Source organism: Capra hircus, chromosome 14 (genome assembly GCF_001704415.2).
Source record: "Capra hircus breed San Clemente chromosome 14, ASM170441v1, whole genome shotgun sequence".
Lineage (NCBI taxonomy): Eukaryota > Metazoa > Chordata > Mammalia > Artiodactyla > Bovidae > Capra > Capra hircus.
Genome location: NC_030821.1, coordinates 56102403 through 56126963, shown reverse-complemented (window position 1 = coordinate 56126963; position 24561 = coordinate 56102403). Strand labels below are relative to the sequence as shown.

At 43.9% G+C, this 24561-nt stretch overlaps 1 protein-coding gene across 2 annotated transcripts in view; it reads right to left on the bottom strand.

Moving 5' to 3' along the window:
* The window catches only part of CA8 (carbonic anhydrase 8), an 87267-nt gene that overhangs the window by 21083 nt on the left and 41623 nt on the right, over positions 1-24561 (bottom strand). For both annotated transcript variants that reach the window (XM_013969213.2, XM_005689007.3), the window contains exons 4-7: positions 15155-15250; positions 9728-9790; positions 8199-8247; positions 7373-7485 (exon numbers count right to left, since the gene is read on the bottom strand). In XM_013969213.2, coding sequence (XP_013824667.1) covers positions 7373-7485; positions 8199-8247; positions 9728-9790; positions 15155-15250 — 321 coding nt within the window. The remainder of the gene's footprint in view (positions 1-7372; positions 7486-8198; positions 8248-9727; positions 9791-15154; positions 15251-24561) is intronic.

Genomic DNA, 24561 nt, shown 5'->3' with positions numbered 1-24561 from the left:
ACAATTTCAACGCCACGTGTCCCCTTCCCAGTCCCACAGCCACCTCTTCAGAAATTCTAGTCATCCATAGACCCTATAGCCAGCATATTACCCAGGACATTGAGCAAATGTGACCTGAATAGCATCAATCAACCAAAGCATCACTGTCTGTGAATCAGAGGCTTCTACCCACAAAGGTTCACACAACACCGACACAGACTTAACCCAATCATGAGGGGGAAACCCACAAGATAGTAACTAATTCAGGGTTCTAACAAAAATCTAGAAATCCCTAGACTTTAGAGGACTGATAGGACTACTATAAAATTTCACTGGTGCATTCTCCTAAGAAGAGGTTCCCTGACTCCAGAAGAGTCAAATCTCACAAGATTCTAATTCAATCCACTCACATATGAATTGGAAATCAGAGCTGGGAAAAATTAAATGGCTTGCTAGATCAGAACCCAAGTTAGAAATTTGACTTCTAGGGTTTCCCTGGTGGCTCAGCAGTAAAGAATCTGCCTGCCGATCGATGCAGGAGACACGGGTTCTATCCCTGTTCCAGGAAGATCCCACATGCCACAGAGCAACTAATCCCATGTGCCACAACTCTCGAGCCTGTGCGCTAGAGCTCGGAAACCGCAACTACTGATGCCAGAGCACCCGAGAGCCTGTGCTAGGCAGCAAGAGAAGCCACCACAATGAGAAGCCCTTGCACCTCAATGAAGAGCAGCCCTGCTTGCTCCAACTAGAGAAAAGCCTGCACAACAATGAAGACCCAACACAGCCATGAATAAATAAATAGAATTATAAAAAGGAAAGAAATGTGACTTCTAAAGTTCTATCTTCCTATGTCTTCAAATACTGTTTGATTTCCCTAAATGGGTTAACCCTGATCCTATTAGGATTGTCCTGTTTTTTTAAAATAACATCTACATGCTGTTTTTATATAGAAGTGCCAGTCAGATAAGCCATGAGATTTTTAATCTACATAATGGTTTCTCACTAGACCTTCTCACAGGTTTATAGGAGGGAATATGGCAGTACTCATATTGCTTGTTGCACCTGAAAAATGTCTAGAGCCAAGTCTTCATGAGAATCCCTTATAATTATTTGTGAGGTGCACTTTTCTTAGTTTTCCCCGAGATGGAGTAAAAGGGAACCTTCTTAGTCAGAGGAGCCTATGATTTTTCAAAAAGATGAAGGTCAAGGACACAGACTGCATCCAAAGGCTGGTTCTTGTCCAGTCTCTGCTATCCAAGACCCAAACAACCCAACTGCTCTTCCTTTTCAAGCTCTGTTTCCATCTATGAATAACAGAGATGAAGGTGATAACAGTATTCCAGGGGTGATATGAGATAAATAAGATCATTCATGAGAACACTCAGCACAGTTCCAAGCACACAGAGAATGTTCACAAATAACCACATAACTTCTGAAGTCCAAGCTTCAGCATTTGGAGATGATTATTTAGCTACAATTTTGTATGCAAACAACGAGACAGAAATAATTATCCAGTTGACTGAGAAACAGAAGCTTCTCTTTCCTCCCATTCCCTGTGTGTGTGATCATATGTAAGAGATGCATTCAGAACCTATAAACCCAGGACAGGGTCACCAATGAGCACTGCGGACTCAAAACTTGACTGTCTTAAGGTATTTCGAGAAATACTCCATTTCTTATTGACTCTGAAGCTTACTGCAAAGCTGAGTTAACTTTATATTTATGTATTCTGAACTGAAGCTAAATCTTTCAAGCCCCAGGCCTCAGCCTGAAATACCTTCTGTGAAAACGACTTCTTCTAAAAGAGATCTGAGTCAACAGCCGGCCAGTCTCCAATCACTGCCTTCTCAGAGAGAACTGCTTCACAAGAAATGTTTTTCTCTGATCAGAGTGATGCTTTGAAGACTTCAAACATCAACAAAGATAGGGGGAAAAACACATCTCTCTGAAATGCCAATTTTTCTGAAGTAACCACCCCTCAGAACCCTTTAGTCACTTCAAATGGTTTCGAGTGCACACTCTGTTATTGCACACCAAAATGAGACAGAGTGAGAAAGGAGCAGAATAATATTCAGAGATAAAAGTCTTTGACTAAATTCAAATGTCAGGGCCATACAGGGGCCATCATTATCAATCAGTACGTACGAGTTCATCGATTTTTAATGCTCCTCTACTTAAACATGGTATTTGTGTTCAGCCAATTTAAAACAGAGAGATGGAGAGGAGAGAGATTTCACACTTGGGAGACACGTCCTCACCCGTGAAGGTAGAAAGCTGAGCAGCCACTGTTCCCTGAACCGAGTGGCATGCCCATTGGTCTAAGATGTTCATTCCAACCTTCACTGATGTCTGACTTTGATGACTCACTCAAAGTTCAGCTTTAAAACTGCTTTCTTCATGACAGCAGTTAACAGGCTAATTTCTAGGGTCTGAAGTTTGGCACACATTGCTTTTAGTAGTTGCAGGCGTCCTACCCACATTTTGTAATAGCTTTGTTTTGATTTACATCTCATATGTCATCACATTAAAAGAAAAGTAACACATAAAAGTCTGTGTTCTCATCTTATTTTCCTTTATCACCAGGCAGTTCATAATAATACATGAATTGCTGTCATTGTTTACTCGCTAAGTCATGTCCGACTCTTGGCAACCCCGTGGACTATAGCCCACCAGGCTCCTCTGTCCATGGGATTCTCCAGGTAAGAGTACTGGAGTGGGTTGCCATTTCTTTCTCCAGAGGATCTTCCCAACCCAGGGATCGAACCCACGTCTCCTGCATTGTCATTGGCAGGCCAGTGACAATAGTTACAGATCACTTTTTTAAATGTTTTAAATTACACTTATCCAAATCCATCCAATTGTGTGGGTTTCTCCCCATAGCATAGAGTCTGCTAACCAGAACAACATGAAAAAGTCAACCAACCAACCAGGGGCTCCCAGTCCAAGACACCAGGATTCTAGTGCTCAGGAAGATGTAAATGGTTCACAATGGGCTCAGCTGTCAATACCACACTATAGGTACCAACTCTGACTCCTGGACTAGCAGGCAGAGGATGGAACTCGCATCTCCTGCATTGGCAGGTAGATTCTAAGGTTGAGCCACCAGGGAAGCCCATAACACCCAGCTATTTAGTTACATATGTTACCCCTATAAGAGGACACATTATTTCTCCAATACAAAGCTTTGTTTCTCAAAAAAAATCAACACAGTAGCCATCCACCTGCCATTTGCTATTCTCTTTGTTATTTTCTATATCAATCCTCTCTCCCTGCCTCTGACTGTTTATGTTTCTCTGCTCCTCTTCAAGTGCAACAAGGTGAGGCTCTTCAATTCTTGGTTTTGATTCTAGAATCACACCTTTGCCCTTTAGTTCCTCTCATTTTTACTGCCCTCTCTGGACCTTCTCTATTTTGGACTCTGCTTTCTCTGGAACTATATGAGCAGCAACAGTGGAACATTCAAATCAAGGACAGACTGATTCATTTTCTCCTAAGATTACAATTTTTTTTCCCCTAAATCACTCTAAATTGCAATTTAATGTACATGTGAGTGTGTGTGTGTGTCCATTTCCACACTCCTGCTCTCTGAACAGATGCTGCAATGGAGCTCTGCACTAAGAGCACCTATATCTTCTTTTCTTGAAAAGAAACTGGAAAGTTATCCATTTCCAAGAGCAGTTGAAATTATTCCTTCAAATACGCGTTTCTTTGGCTTTGGCTCCCTTTGAGGAAGACACAGCTTAATTTCCAATAATTGCGGAGCACAACTTAAGTGATGTTAGGGTTAGACTTTGTCACTGGCCTCACTCAGGGGGATGGTACAAAGCAAGGCTCCCTTTGAAGCCTGCAAGACCAAAAGGCATGATGAGTTGTCTCTAGGTTGTTGCATAATTTACTGGATGGCATGGAAGTAAATCATCACATTATAGACTATTGGTTAACATCCCCAATACTCTGCTAGTGAGAGAATCTGTTGTGGAATTCTAAGTGGAATTGAGAATTTTCTGTGGCTCAGCCAGGTTCATTCAAACTGACTTTCAATAAATAGACATTTACTGTGGTTACAGAGGAAAACTTCATTTTTCGTTAAAGATTTGACCTATTTTTAGAAAATTGCCCCTAAACTGCTGAACAAATGTGACTGCAGACCCTGAGCTGCTTCTGCTTCCTCTGCCAGTCTGACCCCTCCCCTGTGACTAACGCAGTTGAAACTCTTATCCTGGGTCCCTTTCAGGTCAATGCTCCACAGAAACATCTCATTTCAGTTAATGACTCAGTTAACTGGCAATAACAGTCCTTGTTCATGAATCTTTTCTTGCATGACAGCAACTCTGAAAAGAGATGAAGGCTTTCTCCATGGCAAACTGGCTGGATGGCCTGGGGTGTAGACCTAGAGCAGCCAGACAGCATAAAGAAAGGGATGGTGGAGGAATGATACTGGAGAACATAAGCCAAAGCTCAGCAACAGAGAAGCACCAAGATCCAGCAGTGAACACACCGGGGCACAAAACAAAAGTCAAGGGTGAAGACTTCCCTGGCTGTGGATAAGAATCCGCCTGCCGATGCAGGGGACGTGGGTTTTATCCCGGGTCCAGGAAAATCCCACATGCTGAGAGGCAACTAAGTCCATGAGCCACAACTATGGCGCCTCAGCTCTAGAGCCCAAGATCCAGAACTACTGGCTTCTTCTCCACACGCAGTAACTCCTGAGACCCGTGCACCCTAGAGCCTGTGCTCAGCAACTAAAGGTGCCAATGCAATGGAACCCTTGCTCGGCAACTAGAGAAAGCCCATCACAGACAGAAATAATGAAATGCATAAATGGAATTAACTTTAAAAACAGAGTGAAGAGTGAGAATCAAGCCGTGGCCCCCTGGGCATGTGTTTATAAGGCATAGCTACAGTAAGTTCCCTACACAGGAAAGAGCTCTGTTCCAAGAGCATGTTGGTAAGTCCAGTTTGTTTTTAAGTCCTACAAAGTTAGCCCAGATACCCAACTTATACAACTGGCTATATGGTACTGCTCTATAATAGGTTTATACTTTTCACAGAAATAATACATAAACAAACACAAAAAGAAAACATTTCTAACCTTACAGTACAGTACCTTGAAAAGTACAGTAGCACAGTGCAACTGCTGGCATACAGGGGCACATTCGCATCCTGAAAGTTTGCAACTTAAAGCTTCGTATGTAGGGGACTTCCTGTATTTTCTACCTGGATGAGCTGCACGCATCTTATTTAGATTCTCTGTAGCATTTGTCACTGTTTACCTCCCTTCTCCACAACTTGGAAATCCTCTCTCCTGTCCCTGATCCCAGGACATCACTCCCTCCTGGCTGACCCCAAGGCCCGTGGGCAAGCCCTTGACTCCCTGTCCCCTCCACCTGCACTGCTTTGCATTCAGCTGGGCTCTCTTGTCTTTCTCAACTTGACCTGAACAGATCATCAAATCCGTTTCTTTCTCCTGGACATGAAGCTAGAATTCACTTCTCAGCTTCCCCTACAACCAGGTGTGGCCATGTGCTAAGTTCCCAATAGAATGGAAGCATAAATGGTGTTCTCCATTTCTCAATCTAGTCTTTAGAAAGCAGTCTCCCTTCAGATCCTCCACCCACTTTCCCCTCCTGCTCACTATATGCCCACACCTAAGAGAAGAGAGGTATTAAAGATGGCAGAGTGTCTTGCAACCCCGTTTCCTGAGTGGCTACACAGAGAAAAGCCTTGACTGTGAAGCAAAAATACATCTGTTGGATTTTATGAGTGTTAAAAAAAAAAATAAATTCTTACTGTGATAAGTCATTGAAAAATTTTTAAGATTTTTGTGATGTGGACCATTTTTTAAATCTTTATTGAATTTATTACAATATTGCTTCTACTTTATGCTTTGGTTTTTTGGGCTCTGAAACATGTGGGATCTTAGCTCTCAAACCAGGGGGAGAACCGACATCCCCTGCATTGGAAGGTGACGTCCTGACCACTGGACCACCAACCAGGCAAGCCCCCAGCCACTGAAGTTTTGGGGTGCATCTGTTACAGCAGCTACCATCTTTGCTGTTAAATTTCATCTATATCTCATTAGTCCAAACCTCTATTCTTAACATTCAACTCAAACTTCTAATTGCTACCCTCTCCTTTAATAGACCAATTCCTAATATTTTTCAGGAGTTATTCCCTGGACCTTCCAGTCTGAACTGGGTTTTGGTCCTATGTGTTCCCAGAGCTCTTTACTTATACATACATACTTTACTTACTCATACATAGTTGCCTGTATGAACATCTGCCTCCTCAACTCCACAGTGAACTTTTTAAGAATAAACACTGTGTTTTAACCTCTGAATCCTCTGTGTCTGGTTGGCACTCAGGAATAGTTTCTTATAAGAAAAAAAAAATGACTGAACAGATAAAGGGATCGAGATTTGTCATATTAAAAACAAGAAGGCCCAAAGGTGGTGTGATCAAAGTTTCTAAAATAATGAAACAATGAAGACGCTGAATGGGTATCTTTTAAAATGAATCCTCAGAAAAAGAGAAATAAGAAACTGTTCAGAGCTGAAAGAGGTGTTTTAAAGATTTAAGGACAAACAAAAGAAAGCTTTTCTGAATAGTGAATAAACTTGAACTTGTTATAAAATATAAGGGGTATAATAGTTTGTAAAGAATTTCTAAAGGAAACTTGGCTTATTTATTTAGCATATTGCCTAAGTCTTTTGAGATTGATCATTAATAATGCTGTCTTCTTAGCGTTAACAAATGCTACAGTTAGTATCAAATATTACATACTAATAACATCAAAATCAATGTTTAAATGCATTGTAGTGACCTTGCATCCTGCCCCACCAGTAACATCCCAGGGACAATTCACCTTGGTGCCTCACACGCTGCATTAGCATCTAGAGCACCTATGCTGCACCCAAGGTGGGAGACAGCAGACCAAAAGTGGGCTAGAGAACAATCCAGAACTTTACAGGGCATTCTTTCTAGGTCCCCCACCCTCTCCATACAGATTTTCCTGTACAAGCCAAGGAAGAGCTATTACAAAGCCCGAATGTGAGTTACAGAAATAACTTTCTCCTCTCCAATACCTGAGAAATCCCACATGAAGCAGTAACTAGACTAAGGAACAGTTTGGGTACTTCACTGGCTTCTATTTACTCTATAAAAACTGACTTTTAAAGTACAGATGGTAAATGGGAGCTGGGTTTTGTTCATCCTTGACCTTTCAACTGCTTTCACTGGCTCAAGACATTTAACTTTATCTGAAGAGATGTGACTGATCTAATTGAGCCGAAAGGAGCAAGAACATGAAACAGACATTTCCCTTTTACAGAGAAAAAATTTACCCTTTAATGCAAAACTTCGTCCTGGGAGGTTAAAACCCTCCTCTCACCTGTAGCTGGGATATCGTCAGAGGGTATCGGAATAATATCCAGGTCACACCTTCGCTGCAGGGTGGGATGGTGAGAGAGCCTTCGTAGACCCAGTAATCACGCAGCAAGGGGTCTGTGCCACCGCATGGACCAATCACGGAAAGGTGAGTTAATGAAAAAGAATTTGGAAAAGTCCAACAATCATTTTCAAACTTACAAATTGTCCAGATAACATGTCTCAGACAGATGTCATTTTTAAACTGGAGCTTCACATATATATATTTAAACTAATCATATGAAGAAAACAATCAATATAGAACATGACGTATCCTCTATTATTTATAGTGATTTTGTATCAATGAATTCCTATACATATTTAAATATGGTTATATAAACTAGATATATAAACACTTGATACACTATACCAGATGTGTGTGTGTGTGTGTGAGAGTGTGCTCAACTGTGTCCAGCTCTTTACGACCTCATGGACTGTAGCCCACCAGGCTCCTCTGTCCATGGAATTCTCCAGGCAAGAATACTGGAGTGGGTTGCCATCCCCTTCTCCAGGGGCTCTTTCTGACTCAAGGATCAAACCTTCATCTTCTGCACTGCAGGTGGATTCTTTACTGTCTGAGCCACCAAGGAAGCTCAGTGGTAAAATGTTCATTATCTCAAAAAGTTTACTCCCAAGTTTAGAACAATCTGAAACTGGTAACAATTACAAAGACTATTAATTATAAAGAAAGCTTACTAATTCATAAGATACAGTTGTGTATATTCTGAGAAAAAACAATGCAGTCACAGCCACAGTTAAAATTCACCCTGTGCAACGAAATAAATGCTTACCTGGTAATAAAGTGTTAGGATTAAAGCAGGGTATTGTTTTGGACTTCCCCTGAAAAAAAGAAAACAATGTACCTCACATTAACACAAAATTTTAGAATAAGAACATTATAAGCACTAAAAATCAAGGTTGATGTCTTTTCTTTTTGGCCACACTGCACATTTGGGATCTTACTTCCCTGACCAGAGATCAAACCCATGCCCCTTGCAGTGGAAACATGGATCCTTAATCGTTGAACCCCCCAGGGAAAGCCCTGAAGTCTTTTCTGAATGCCAGACCCCACAGGTTTGTGGGTGTGTCAATCTGTCTTCTCACTGGAGTGACAGGGCTTGGTTCCAGCAAGACGTTCCTGCTCTGAGTCTGTAACTATTTTTGCTTTGGCCACAGGTCAGGAATTTCCCTATAATTCCTGGTGTGAAACTTAAAACTGTCTGCCCAATGTCTGTCGGCCCCTCGTCACTGCCTTTCCTGCTCCTGGCGTAGAGATGTGGGCTTTGCCCCAGGGAGTCTTTAGAAATGACTTTCCTTCTGGAGCTCTGCTCTCAGTCTCTACCTTCTCGGCGGCACAGTATGTAAATGCTCAGTTGCTTAGTCGTGTTCGACTCTGCAGCCCCATGGACTCCAGGATACTGGAGTGGGTCGCCGTTTCCTTCTCCAGATTTTCCTGACCCAGGATCGAACCTGGGTCTCCTGGGTCTCCTGTACTGTGGACTCCTTACCTGCTGAGCCACTGGGGCAACTTAACCTAAGTCACCTTCTCAGGGAGGTATCATCTTATGACTTATGTGAGCCTGTGTTGCTTTTCTTTTCACATAAATACTCTGAAATGTGGTCGCCACAATTTTTATTTCTTTCATTTATACTACCTTCCTACATCCAGAGGGCAGAAAGAGGTACTCAGGAGGCCTGGGTTGCTCAAAGCCTAAACAACCCTCCCCCAAAAAAAGTCCTATCTTCAAGCCTAGCCCTTGGCTGCCTCCTGGGAGATCGTCTCTGAGTCCTTGGAATAAGCCGCCTGATAAGAGTGGCTCTGTGTGCCTGAGGCCTTGGGCAGGCTGTACCAGTTGGACCAGAAAAGTTTATCCCAACAAAGTAATTTATGGTGGAAGCCTGGTTTTGCTCAGGGTGGGGGTGGGAGGGCTGGCGTCAGCATAGCTGAGGTCAGTCCCTGAGGCACTGCCCAGGCATAACTGACCCCCAATAAAATCCCTGGACACCAAGGCTCCGGTAAACTTCCCTGGCTAGCAGCGCTTCACAAGTGCTGTGACATCACTGCTGGGAGAGTCAGCTGTGCCCCAGGCAACTCCACTGGGAGGGGACGTCTGAGAGCTTTACCTGGCTTCTCCAGGACTGCGCCCCATCCACCTTTTCACTGTGCTGACTTTTGATCTGTATCCCTCCACTGGAATAAACCACAACCAGGGGACTAACAGCTTGTCTGAGTCCTTTTAGGGAATCTCCAAGCCTGAGGATAGACATGGAAGGCTCTTACCTAACCAGCATTTTTATTTTCTTTTAGAGAATGACTTACCTTATACTGAATATCCTGGAGGATTTCAGTCACAGCCTTCAGGCCCACGTGCTCTTTTCCGATCTGCAATGTATAAAGTATAAACCATAGCTACTAAGCATTTATATACGTAAGTAAAATAACCAACTGAAGTGAAGTTCAAGTTCACCTGAAAGTCCTTCTTGGGAATACAAGACTTACTTCTTAATAAATAGGTCAACATCTACTAAAGGCAATTAAAGTACAAGAAAGTATTAGATATGTTCCTGGGCATTTCCAAGAATCTATTCTAAATTTACCTTGCTAGGTATAGATTTTACCCACTGTGCTACATATTTATATTTATATATTTATAAACATATTTATGTTTATATGTATATCTAATCACATAACACTGTAATATAAAATTTTCGAGGATATTTCTAAATTAGAATTATTCACACATGCCCAAAGCCTGGCACCCCACTCCAGTACTCTTGCCTAGAAAATTCCATGGATGGAGGAGCCTGGTAGGCTGTAGTCCATGGGGTCACTAAGAATCGGACACGACTGAATGACTTCACTTTCACTTTTCCCTTTCCTGCATTGGAGAAGGAAATGGAAACCCACTCCAGTGTTCTTGCCTGGAGAATCCCAGGGACGGGAGAGCCTGGTGGGCTTACGTCTATGGGGTCGCACGGAGTCGGACACGACTGAAGCGACTTAGCAGCAGCAACAGCAGCAGCCCAAAGCCTTCTATTTTTGCTTTTAGCATTTCTAGATCATTACTATAAAGACTGTATCCATGTTGAAAAATTTTTATTAACTCCAAAAGATAAGTATGTGATTTCATATGCTAAAGTCACTGAAATCAAGACCCTTACTGATTATCATTGGACATAACTCTATAATCACCTATTTATTCTTAAATAAATAAGAATATGCTGTTTGTAGCTTTCTATTTTAAAGCATTGTATATCATTACATATTTTCAGTGCATAAAATGTCCCAAGGAACTTGAGTTTTTAAAAAAAATATGATGTGAGGTATTCTTGACTCTAACTTTAAAAATTATAAGTGTAATCTCATTTCTACTTTTCAGTCAAGTTTCAACAGTTTCCGTCCACGCTAATGGAAGGCAGTCACAACAGAGACCATTTATAAGGTCAGATAAACAATCCTTGTTATGGTTTGCTTTTTCTTTTGCACATAAATTTTTGGAGAATGATCCACAAGAACCTGCAACAGCTGTCACCATGCTCACATGCCCTGTTTCTCTCCATTGTGAACCAACTTGGAAAAACACTAGGTCAAAGGGGATCAAAGGAAAGAGGTGTTACAGGAAACTCATACAACCTAAGACAGGCCAATCAGTTCCAAATAATCAAGATTATATTTTCCAAGTGTTTGCAATTCCTGAGATAGGCTCTAGAAATGGAAAATGAATTTTCTTAAGTTACTCTGTGTGTGTGGGTGTGTGTGGGTGTGTGTTTGTATCTTAGGCAAAATGTACTCCTTGGTGTCAAAGCGTGGACCTGTAGGCAGATGCCTGCACCCCACCTTCAGGGAAAAACAGACTCCTTTGTTGTATTGGTGGCTCAGACAGTAAAGAATCTGCCTGCATTGTGGGAGACCCGGGTTCAATCCCTAGATCAGGAAGATCACCTAGAGAAGGAAATGCCTAACCACTCCAGTACTCTTGCCTGGAAAATTCCATGGACAGAGGAGCCTGGCAGGCTACAGTCCATGAGGTCACAAGGAGTCAGACATGACTGAGCAACTAACACTTCTACTTTCTGTTGTACTGGTTTAAGCAGAATGTAGTATTTGGATGCTTACACCCACAGGTGGGCTCTGTCGTCACTTCATGCATCTCTGGTCAGAGCATAATTCTTCGAACAGCCCACATCTGAACACCGTGAGGCCACACAGTTCAGTGGCCCAGGAACAAGGTCACTTGCGTTGGATGCTAGTTTCCGACCTTGACTCACTTTTCAGTCTTGAGCAAGTTTACCTAACCTCTCTGTCCTTCAGCTTTCTCCTCTATACAGCAGGGAGGATAAAAGTCATGGAGTTGAAAATCAGACTCAGTCAAACAAAAACCTTAGAATAGGGCACGGTGCATCGAAACTCAGTGATTATTACCCAGATCACTCTTACTCAGAATGCTACACAGAATCAAACACAGCACTTAATAACTATTACTGCCTCTTTCTATCTATAAAGGTTCTATATTTTGTGGACATTACTATATTTTGCAACCAACTCCAGCTATCGCTCCATCTTGTTCCTTCCTTTCTTTGTCAAAGCCCTGCCTGAAGAGGTTACAGCCACCAAAAAGAAAACACAGATGATGCTCTGCACAGCCCAGTCCCTAAAATCCTTCAACAGTGTGGTTGTGACAACGCAACCTGGGGCCAAGAGTCCACCCGCACCTAGGTAACTTCTGACCTCTGCCCTTTGCCATCTTTCACCATCGCCCAGAATGCCAGCCCTCTGGTCAGTCTCCTCTCCAGAACCTCAGCCCTGCAAAGCCCTGAATTTTTCAACTTCTACGGCTAATCCCCTCACTTCCCACCACATCCTCTGAAATGCGATCATGCCACATCCTTGACAAGCTCCCTGACACCTCTTGGTTTCTGTGAACCCCTTGGATCTGCTCAAGGTCTTCACTCTAAGCCTTCTGAGTGGACACTGTTCAGCCTCCCTCCAAGATGAGATTAAGAGCTCTGGCCAGTGCCTGACTGTTACCTTCTGATGGGTCTTCTGCTCCACAAGCCCAAGGCCAGCCCCCTGTGAGTGGACTGCCCTCCTCGCATGCTATCCCACTCCACTATCACTCACTGATCCACTGGTCACAACCAATGGTCATTCCCTCCTCGCCCCTGGGTGTGACCTATGCCCTCCCTGGCCTCTCTCTTAACCCCTCACTCCATGTCCCTCAGCTCCATCCCACCTCTGTCAAGCAATCCTGAGAATGTACCCTGGATTTGTTTTTACTCTGACACCCGCAACTCCACAGACCATCCCCTCTGACCATAACTGCCCACCCATCCACCCCTCTCCTCTCTTCTCTCTCTTCCTATTGACTGATCACAAGGACTCAAGCCCTGGGGTCCCTCTTGGCTCTGTCTCTTTCCTTTCCTGCCTACCCTGGAAGACATCTCTCCATCCTCTAGTCCCTCTGCCCTCCTAAGTCAACTGCTCTGCAACCCATCGATGCCACAATTAATTTGCTAGAATTCTCTGCTCCTCGCGGTGGATGGAGAGACTAGCCCACTGTCCGCTGTCCTAGACTGTCTGTGATGTCCAATCTCAAGTCGGTCTCCCACCCTGACAGTGCAGTCTGTTGTCATTCACCTCCTGAGAATTTCAAAACTCAATCCCACACCCGTGTTTCCTCTGCTCTATAAATAATTTTGCTGTGCATGTCTGGGAGATAATACAGGTCATCAGGCATGAACTCCCCTAATTTCCTGTCTTTCTTCACCTAAACGTGCTTGCCATTGGTGCCCACCCTTTCCTCCTAGCCCTCTGTTTTGGAGAAAGGGTGGGGCCCCTCCTGTTCGGGGTCAGTGCATCCACATAAACTCTTATCTGACACCCCCCGCTTCCTCTGGGGCTCTTCTACATCAATCATCTCCTTTCCTGCAGTATTTTCAAACTATATCTGCACTAGTTTTTTTTTTTTTATGTGTAATTATTTATTTGGTTACACTGGATCTTAGTTGGGATAGGAAGGATCTTCAATCTTCGCTGTGGCATGAGGGATCCTTTTTTTTTCTTTCCAGGAAGCAAACTCTCAATTGCAGCATGCGGTATCTAGTTGCCCAACCTGGGATCAAACTCAGACCCCTGCACTGGGAGTGCAGAGTCTTAGTCACTGGACCACCAGGGAAGTCCTGCACTAGCTCTTTTTGCTCAGAATAAAAACACAGGCCCATCTCAGATCTCAAAATGAAACAAACTGAACCTTGCTGGGCACATCATCACTAGTTATCACCCCTTCTGTCTGTGAGTCAAGTTTCTTGAAAGGGAAGTCCATCCTCACTGCCTGGACACCCTCCCCTCCACTTTCCCAGCCTCTGACCTAAGTGCAAGGCCCCAGATGTGGTCCTTTCCTCTCTGCCTCGGCTGACACTCAGGATCAGCCCTTCTTTCCTCTGTGAACACCTGTGCTCAGTTTCTGTGATATTGCTCTTTCTTGAGAAAGGCATCGTCACATAGATTAATATGGATCTTCCTTCATGCCCTGCATTGGCAGGAGGATTCTTTACCACTGAGCCACCTGGGAACCCCCTCCAGGGTATGTTTTAGCTCTAAATCTTTTATTGCATCAGAAGATGATAAGACAAAGTTTAAAAGAGTCACCTGAAAAACTAAATTAAAATCTTACCTTTGAAAGTATACAGTCCAAATTGTACATTTTACTGTGTGTTAGATGCTCAGTTGTGTCCAGCTCTTTGCGACGCCATGGACTGTAGCCCACCAGGCTCCTCTGTCCATGGGATTCTCCAGACAAGAATACTGGAGTGGGTTGTCATTTCCTCCTCCACGAGTATATTTCACTCAATGCATATGATGTTCTTTGCCCACCAAAGAGCTCATATCTAAACTCTATACCCACCAAGGTTTTTGCCAGGCTTATTTCATCCATGTTTTTCTACAAGGCTCTTCCAATTATCTTAGAAGAAAAATTACTCATAACAAATAGCTAAAGGAATCTACTGCACAATTATACTATTGACTTTTCTTAGATTTTGCAGTGAGGAAGGGTCCAAAAACATTTCCTAAAATCCTTTTTCATTAATAAATGAACTCTGCCTTTAGGAGACCTTTTCTAATTCATTTCTCCAATGACTCTGAATGCTGTTCTGAAGAAAATTTCTGATAATACAGTGAACCATTTTCTACCAATGAATATGGCTGAACTTGATCCACAGAGACCACATTTTCTTTTTCTTTTTTTTAAATTTCATTTTTTTTATTTTTGGCTCTGCTGGGTCTTTGTTGCTACACACAAGATTGCGCTAGTTACTCTGAGTGGGGGCTACCCTCAAGTTGTGGCCCCCAGGTCTCTCACTGTCGTGGCTTCTCTTATAGAGCACAGGCTATAAGGCCCTCGGGCTTCAGTAGTTGCAGCACATGGGCTGAACAGTTGCTGTTCCCAGGCCCTAGAGCATAGGCTCAACAGTTGTGGCACACGGGCTTAGTTGGTCCGAGGCATATGGGATCGTCCAGGACCAGGGATTGACCCATGTCTCCTGTATTGGGAAGCAAATGCTTTACCATTGAGCTACCAGGGAAGCCCCAAGTTTTCCATTTTTAAACTATCAATGTTCTCTGTATAAGCACTTAATGTCCCTTCTAAGTAGTAAAACTGAGAGAGAACAAAAAAACCTTCTGCAAAATGAATTAGAAAAGAAGCATCTCTGAACAATGTAATAATCTTGACAGGAGACCGTTTACCTGGACAAACAAAGCGATGATAGCGATTCCATGGGGCTTCCCCACGGCCTCATCAATACTGCCAAACAAGGTAGAGTTCCAGTGGATCAGGTGGAGCTGGAGGAGCAATGACAGAGAGGCGGCCTCGTTACTAAGGGTCCTGCTGCTCAGGAAGACAGAGATATATCACCTTCTCCTTGACCCTATCCATACGGTATGGTATGCAGCAAGGGTATCACAGACAGACCCAGAGAGATGACTGGTTGAATCCCAGTTCTCTGTGTGAATTCCTTACTTATTTCTCAACAGAAGCAGGGCTCAGTGCCTCTCAAGTTCTGCTTCTGTCCTGATCAGGAGCACATCAGAGGGGACTTGCAGATTTCAAATTGATTTCGTTGCCTTCCTTAGACAACATCCCCTCTGGCTCTCACTGAAATGAAACTCCAAGTCTGGTCACAAACTTGAGAACTCATTGAAAGGATTAGTACCTATACACTCCAGTACATGTCACCCATCATCTCCATCAAGAATGACACAAAGCCAGTCTCACATTCTGTAAATTAGTTCAACTTTCTAAGAACATGTAGAGATAGCATCCTATGAAAAACACTGCATCTTTTTCTAAAGCATGGATGCCAGTGTGGAGCTCTTTTTTAAAAAGGCCATTTCCTGCACTGCAGATAAAACTTTATCTGTGAAGGAATGACAAACAATACTCTAGAGGACTCTCTCACTCTTAGCCCTGTAGAGCTCTGTGGTTTTCAAGTTTATCTGGAATACGCACTTGCTTCTACAGGGCTGATAAAACACTTGCAAGGAGCCAAATTCAATTCCCTGGTTAAAATCAAATGGCCGCTGAGGTTCTCAGTATAACAGTACTTAGGTAAACCTGCCGAGAATACTAATCATCGCTTTACATTTTAATCGAGTTACAATTACTTACCTCCTGAAAACACTGCCTCATTTAAGAATTAATCCAAAAAGACACACTAAAATTCAGACACCTTGTCCTTTTAGCATCCATATGAAAATATCAAGGAAGATCGCTGTAAGTTTGAAGCTTCTCTTGCTGTTTTCCCAACTAGAATTCAAAATTATAAAGCTGACCACTAGAGGGAAGTAATGAGGACCTCTGTCTATGATATTATAGAAATAATAACCCAGGACAAGACTTTCCAGAGTTTCTTGGACTGCAAGATCAAACCAGTCAATCTTAAAGGAAATCAACCCTAAATATTCATTGGAAGGACTCATGCTGAAGGTGAAGTTCCAATATTTTGCCCACTTGATGTGAAGAGTCCATTCATTGGAAAAGACCCTGATGTTGGCAAAGACTGAAGGCAGGATGAGATGGTTAGATAGCATCACGGACTCAGTGGACATGAATCTGAGCAAACTCCGGGAGATAATGGAGGACAGAGGAGAAAGATATGTTGCAGTCCATGGGGTCGAAAAGAGTCAGACACAATTTGGTGACTGAACAACAAAAACAACAACCCAGGACAGGTCAGGCTATGAAGAGCTCTCATGAACTTGGTTGTTGTTCAGTCGCTCAGTCGTGTCTGACTCTCTACAACCCCACGGACTGCAGCACGCCAGGCTTCCCTGTCCTTCACCATCTCCAAGAGCTTGCTCAAACTCATGTCCATAGAGTCTGTGATGCCATCCAACCAACTCATCCTCTGTTGTCCCCTTCTTCTCCCACCTTCAATCTTCCCCAGCATCAGGGTTTTTCCTAATGAGTCAGCTCTTCACAACAGGCCAAAGTATAGCAGCTTCAGCTTCAGCATCAGTCCTTTCAATGAACACTCAGGACTGATCTCCTTTAGGATGGACTGGTTGGATCTCCTCGCAGTCCAAGGCATTCTCAAGAGTTTTTCCAATACCAGTTCAAAAGCATCACTTCTTCGGCACTCAGTCTTCTTTGCGGTCCAACTCTCACATCCATACATGACCACTGGAAAAACCATAGTCTTGACTAGATGGACCTTTGCTGACAAAGTAATGTCTTTGCTTTTTATGTTTATGCTGTCTAGGTTGGTCATTAACTTTCCTTCCAAGGAGTAAGCGTCTTTTAATTACATGGCTGCAGTCACCATCTGCAGTGATTTTGGAACTCAAGAAAATAAAGTCTGTCACTGTTTCCACTGTTTCCTTATCTATTTGCCATGAAGTGATGGGACCAGATGCCATGATCTCAGTTTTCTGAATGCTGAGTTTTAAGCCAGCTTTTTCACTCTCCTTTCACCTTCATCAGGAGGCTCTTTAATTCTTCTTCACTTTCTGCCACAAGGGTGGTGTCATCTGCATATCTGAGGTTATTGATATTTCTCCCAGCAATCTTGATTCCAGTGTGTGCTTCATCCAGCCTGGCATTTCGCAAGATGTACTCTGCATAGAAGGTAAATAAGTATGGTGACAATATACAGTCTTGACATACTCCTTGACATACTCCTGGTTCCTTTTGGAACCAGCCTGTTGATCCATGTCCAGTTCTAATCGTTGCTGCTTGACCTGCATACAAGTTTCTCAGGAGGCAGGTGAGATGGTCTGGTATTCCCATCACTTAAAGAATTTTCCATAGTTTGTTGTGATCCACATAGTCAAAGGCTTTAGCGTAGTCAATGAAGCAGAAGTAGATGTTTTTTCTGGAACTGTCTTGCTTTTTCTATGATCCAATGGATGTTGGCAATTTGATCTCTGGTTCCTCTGCCTTTTCTAAATCCAGCTTGAACATCGGGAAGTCCTCAGCTCACATAATATTAAAGCTTAGCTTGAAGAATTTTGAGCATTACTTTGCTAGCATGTGAAATGAGTGCAACTGTGTGGTAGTTTGAACATTCTTTGGCATTGCCTTTCTTTGGGATTGGAATGAAAACATCTTTTCCAGTCCTGTGGCCACTGCTGAGTTTTTCAAATTTGTTGGCATATTGAGTGAAGCACTTAAACAGCATCATCTTTTAGGATTTGAAATAGCTCAGCTGGAATTCCATCACCTCCACTAGCTTTGTTCATAGTGATGCTTCCTAAGGTCCACTTAACTTTGCACTCCAGAATGTCTGGCTCTAGGTGAGTGATCACACAGTTGTGCTTATCTGGGTCATTAAGATCTTTTTTGTATAGTTATTCTGTGTATTCTTGCTACCTCTTCTTAATATATTCTGCCTCTGTTAGGTCCACACTGTTTCTGTCCTTTATTGTACCCATCTTTGCATGATATGCTCCCTTGGTATCTCTAATTTTCTTGAAGCGATCTCTAGTCTTTCTCATTCTATTGTTTTCCTCTATTTCTTTGCATTGAACTTGGACTGCCCAGTAAATGTAACTGTCAAGGCGCTGCCTTTAAGAAAGCAATGTTCTATAACTCTTCAATTAATAAGGAAACACAGACCAATTTAATCTTTCCATTTCTGGCTGCAACAGTAGCTTTGGCATCCCAGTGGTACAGATAAGTGTACAGTGGAACAGATAAGAGCTGTTTGCCATAATTAAAATTAACAAGAAAAAAAGGCCAAGGTTGAAATTTATCTTGATTTCACAAATTACAAAGTTCAAATAAATGATTTTCTTACTTCTCATAGTAACAGTAAGGAGTATTTTTTTCTGAAACAAACTAAAAATGCATGTTTTGAGGTTGGCTGCTTTCAGTTTTTTTGTTTTCCTTTTTGTTCCTTTGCCACTCCTAATTCAGTAACATGCCATCACTCACACCTGTTCTTCCAAAACTACTTCACATGCTTTTGTGTTTAAAAAATGCAGGGTCCCCACTCCTTGACTGTGTGCTGCTCATGGTGATTTTGTTTCAAAGAGTATGGTACAGGATACCAGACAGTGGAGAAACACGGCCAATGGCACCCAGGCCAGTGAGCAGACAGTGGAGAAACACGGCCAATGGCACCTGGGCCAGGTGAGCAGACAGTGGAGAAACACGGCCAATGGCACCTGGGCCAGGTGAGCAGACAGTGGAGAAACATGGCCAATGGCACCTGGGCCAGGTGAGCAGACAGTGGAGAAACACGGCCAATGGGACCCGGGCCAGGTGAGCAGACAGTGGAGAAACACGGCCAATGGGACCCGGGCCAGTGAGCAGACAGTGGAGAAACACGGCCAATGGCACCCAGGCCAGTGAGCAGACAGTGGAGAAACATGGCCAATGGCACCTGGGCCAGGTGAGCAGACAGTGGAGAAACACGGCCAATGGCACCCAGGCCAGTGAGCAGACAGTGGAGAAACACGGCCAATGGCACCCAGGCCAGTGAGCAGACAGTGGAGAAACATGGCCAATGGCACCCAGGCCAGTGAGCAGACAGTGGAGAAACACGGCCAATGGCACCCAGGCCAGTGAGCAGACAGTGGAGAAACATGGCCAATGGCACCTGGGCCAGGTGAGCAGACAGTGGAGAAACACGGCCAATGGCACCCGGGCCAGTGAGCAGACAGTGGAGAAACACGGCCAATGGCACCTGGGCCAGGGGAGCAGACAGTGGAGAAACACGGCCAATGGCACCCGGACCAGTGAGCAGACAGTGGAGAAACACGGCCAATGGCACCCAGGCCAGGTGAGCAGACAGTGGAGAAACATGGCCAATGGCACCTGGGCTAGGTGAGCAGACAGTGGGGAAACACGGCCAATGGCACCCGGGCCAGTGAGCAGACAGTGGAGAAACATGGCCAATGGCACCTGGGCTAGGTGAGCAGACAGTGGAGAAACACGGCCAATGGCACCCAGGCCAGTGAGCAGACAGTGGAGAAACACGGCCAATGGCACCTGGGCCAGGTGAGCAGACAGTGGAGAAACACGGCCAATGGCACCCGGACCAGTGAGCAGACAGTGGAGAAACACGGCCAATGGCACCTGGGCCAGGTGACCAGACCAACATGAGCAGTCATCAGATATGTTGATACAGGCACCCTGGACATGATATGATGGACACAACTTTTTATCTCTATGTTCTTCCTTCCGGTAACCCATAATCCCAGTGTAACCATGAAGAAAACATCAGACAAATCTTAACAGAGGGATATTCTCCAAAACATCTGGCCATTATGTCTCAAAACTGTCAAGGTCATCAAAGACACACAAAAAAAAAGCCTGAGAAAATGTCACAGCCAAGAGGAATCCAGGGAAACTGGAGAACTAAATGTAATGTGGTGTTACCGATGCGATCTTGGAACAGAAAAGGGACTTTAGGTGAAAACGAAGGAAACAATAAAACAAGGACTAAGCATATCAAGATTGGACAACTAATTATGACCAACGTACCATACCACGATGTTAAAAACACGGGAAACTGGGTCTGAGTTAGATGTGAACATTCTGTTGCTCAGTCACGTGCCCAACTCTTTGCAACCCCATAGACTGTAGCCTCCCAGACTCCTCTGTCCATGGGATTTCCCAGGCAAGAATACTGGAGTGGGCTCCCATTTCCTTCGCCAGGGATCTTCCCGACCCAGGACTGAACCCGCACCTCTTATGTCTCCTGCATTGGCACTCTTTCACCACCAGCGCCACCTGGGAAGCCCAATTTTATAGAATTTTCTGTACTATTTTCATAATTTTCCTGTAAATCTAAAACTGTTCTTAAAAAAATACAATCTATTATAGAAAGAGGGAACTTCCTAGCAGTTCAGTGGTTAGAACTCCACACTTTCACTGCCAAGGGGTGGGCTCAATCCCTGGTCAGGGAACTAAGATACTCCAAGCTGCAGAGTACAGAAAAAAGAAAGGAAGAGAAAGAAAGAAAAGAAAAATTAAGGGAAACGCTGGCACTTCCACCAACGCAAGCTAAAAAGGCTGACAGAAGACTGCAATGACCTTCATGTGATTAGTAAAATAACAGAGAACAAAAACAGCAAGAGAATCTCTACCACCTGGCTTTCATCCTACCATCTGGATCTTAAATAATTACTGGAGACGGGATGGCAGTTAAGGAGCAAAAGAGAGTCTTCCCTCACAGTCCACAAGGAACACAAGCTTTAGAAACAAAGCTCTGGTCTGGGATTTATGAGAAACTCTCTTCTCGTGGAGGTACTTTCTCTTGTTGTTTAGTTGCTCAGCTGTGTCTGATTCTTTGCGACTCCATGGGCTATACCCACCAGGCTCCCCCGTCCATGGGATTTTCCAGGCAAGAATACTGGAGGAGGTTACCATTTCCTTCTCCAGAGTATCTTCCCAACCCGGGGATTGAAGCAGCATCTCCTGCATTGGCAGGTGGACTCTTTACAGCTTTGCCTCATTAAGACCAAACAAAACATAATCAGAGATCCCTTTTCTACAAAACTAGAAGATAGTTAATTCAAGTACCAGGAAAATTTCCAGCACATTCTGAAAACCAGTTATAACTATTACTGCTGACTTAAATGCTCAGTCCTCATCCATCACATACTCTACATTTTTGCCACCTCTCGGCTTTAGCTCCCTCTGTGTTCCCTGAGCCCTGCCTCACTCCAATCTGTATAAGTTTGCTGCCATAACAAAGGACCGCAGACTAAGTGGCTTAAAGCACAGAAATCTATTTTCTCAAAGTTCTGGAGGCTTGATGTCCGAGCTCACGGTATGGGCAGGGTTGGTTTCTCCTGAAGCCTCTCTCCTTGGTCTTGCAAACACCCACCTTCCCCTATGACCTCACATGGTCTTTCCTCTGTGTATGTCTGTGGCCAGATTCCCTCTTCGTGTAATGACACCAATTACACTGGACTAGGGCCTGCCCCAGTGGCCTCATTTTAGTCTAATAACCTCCATAGAGATCCTGTCTGCATGTACAATCACACTCTGCTATATCAGGAGCTAAGATTTGAACACATGAACTGGTTGGCAAGGGATAGAGGGACGGAGGGTGGGCAGGGAAGATCCACACGGCCTATTTTCCCCTTTCCTTTCTCCCCAGCTTAATGAAGTTTCTCCAGATCTGAAAACCTTGAACTACTCTCATCAACTCATCGTCTCCCAGGGTCCCTTCTCCATTCCTATCCTCTTGTCGTTGCTGTTCAGTCGCTCAGTTGAGTCCAACTCTTTGTGACCCCGTGAACTGCAGCACGCCAGGCCTCTCTGTCCCTCACCATCTCCCAGAGTTTGCCCAAGTTCATATCCATTGAATTGGTGATGTCATCTAGCCATCTCATCCTCTGTCACCCCCTGCTCCCCCTGCCCTCAATCTTGTCCAGCATCAGCGTCTTTTCCGATTAGTCAGCTCTTCACATCATGTGGCCAAAGCATTGGAGCTTCAGCTTCAGCATCAGTCCTTCCAATGAGTATTCAGGGTTGGTAAGTATTCATCTTCTATTCTGCCTTATATTAGTGTTGGTTCAGTTTCACAGAGCAAAGTCACTGTGCTTCAGTGCCTGTGATGAACTGAGAGCACTTTGGGGGTAATGGGGCTAGAAAGTTAGAGGGCCTCAGATAGCACAGAGGTTTAAAGGTTAATCAAAACTGTGCTTTGGGAAATGTTAAAGCAATATATTATTGCAGTGAATATGATTATTACTTATGCAAACTCCCCCACATGGATATCTTTCCTTCAAAGGTCTTCTTAGCAGAATAGGGATAGATGAAAGTATTTGGCATGGGAGATGGGAAGATAAGCTAGGTGGCTACGACAGAAGTTCCAACAGAAAATTATTCTAAGGGTGCATCCTTTGTGCTAAGTCCCTTTAGCTGTGTCTGACTCTTTGTGACCCCATGGGCTGTAGCCAGCCAGGGTCCTCTCTCCATGGGATTCTCCAGGCAAGAATACTGGAGTGGGTTGCCATGCCCTCCTCCAGGGGATCTTCCCAACCCAGGGACTGAACCCATATCTCTTATGTCTCCTGCATCAGTGCTCTTTTACCACTAGAATCACCTGGGAAGCCCGTTCTAAGGGTATCTGATGGTTAACTCCATGGCTCTGGTGCCCAGTTGCTTGGTCAAGCACCAGTCTAGATGTAGCTATGAAGGCATTCAATATTTTTAGCTCTTCAATTCAGTTCAGTCGCTCAGTCGTGTCTGACTCTTTGCGACCCCATGAATCGCAGCACCCCAGGCCTCCCTGTCCATCACCTACTCCTGGAGTTCACTCAGACTCACATCCATTGAGTCAGTGATGCCATCCAGCCATCTCATGCTCTGTCATCCCCTTCTCCTCCTACCCCCAATCCCTCCCAGCATCAGAGTCTTTTCCAATGAGTCAATTCTTCGCATGAGGAGGCCAAAGTACTGGAGTTTCAGCTTTAGCATCATTCCTTCCAAAGAAATCCCAAGGCTGATCTCCTTCAGAATGGACTGGCTGGATCTCCTTGCAGTCCAAGGGACTCTCAAGAGTCTTCTCCAACACCACAGTTCAAAAGCATCAGTTCTTCGGTGCTCAGCCTTCTTCACAGTCCAACTCTCACATCCATACATGACCGCTGGAAAAATCATAGCCTTGACTAGATGGACCTTAGTCAGCAAAGTAATTTCTCTGCTTTTGAATATGCTATCTAGGTTGGTCGTAACTTTTCTTCCAAGGAGTAAGCGTCTTTTAATTTCATGGCTGCAGTACCATCTGCAGTGATTTTGGAGCTCCCCAAAATAAATTCTGACACTGTTTCCACTGTTTCCCCATCTATTTCCCATGAAGTGATGGGACTAGATGCCATGATCTTCGTTTTCTGAATGTTGAGCTTTAAGCCAACTTTTTCACTCTCCTCTTTCACTTTCATCAAGAGGCTTTTTAGTTCCTCTTCACTTTCTGCCATAAGGATGGTGTCATCTGCATATCTGAGGTTATTGATATTTCTTCCGGCAATCTTGATCCCAGCTTGTGTTTCTCCCAGTCCAGCGTTTCTCATGATGTACTCTGCATATAAGTTAAATAAGCAGGGTGACAATATACAGCCTTGACGTACTCCTTTTCCTATTTGGAACCAGTCTGTTGTTCCGTGTCCAGTTCTAACTGTTGCTTCCTGATCTGCATACAGATTTCTCAAGAGGCAGCTCAGGTGGTCTGGTATTCCCATCTTTTTCAGAATTTTCCACAGTTTATTGTGATCCACACAGTCAAAGGCTTTGGCATAGTCAAGAAAGCAGAAATAGACATTTTTCTGGAACTCTGGCTTTTTTGATGATCCAGCGGATGTTGGCAATTTGATCTCTGGTTCCACTGCCTTTTCTAAATCCAGCTTGAACATCAGGAAGTTCATGGTTCACATATTGCTAAAGCCTGGCTTGGAGAATTTTGAGCATTACTTTACTAGCATGTGAGATGAGTGCAATTGTGCAGTAGTTTGAGCATTCTTTGGCATTGCCTTTCTTTGGGATTGGAATGAAAACTGACCTTTTCCAGTCCTGTGGCCACTGCTGAGTTTTCCAAATTTGCTGGCATGTTGAGTGCAGCACTTTCACAGCATCATCTTTCATGATTTGAAATAGCTCAACTGGAATTCCATCTAGCTTTGTTCATAGTGATGCTTTC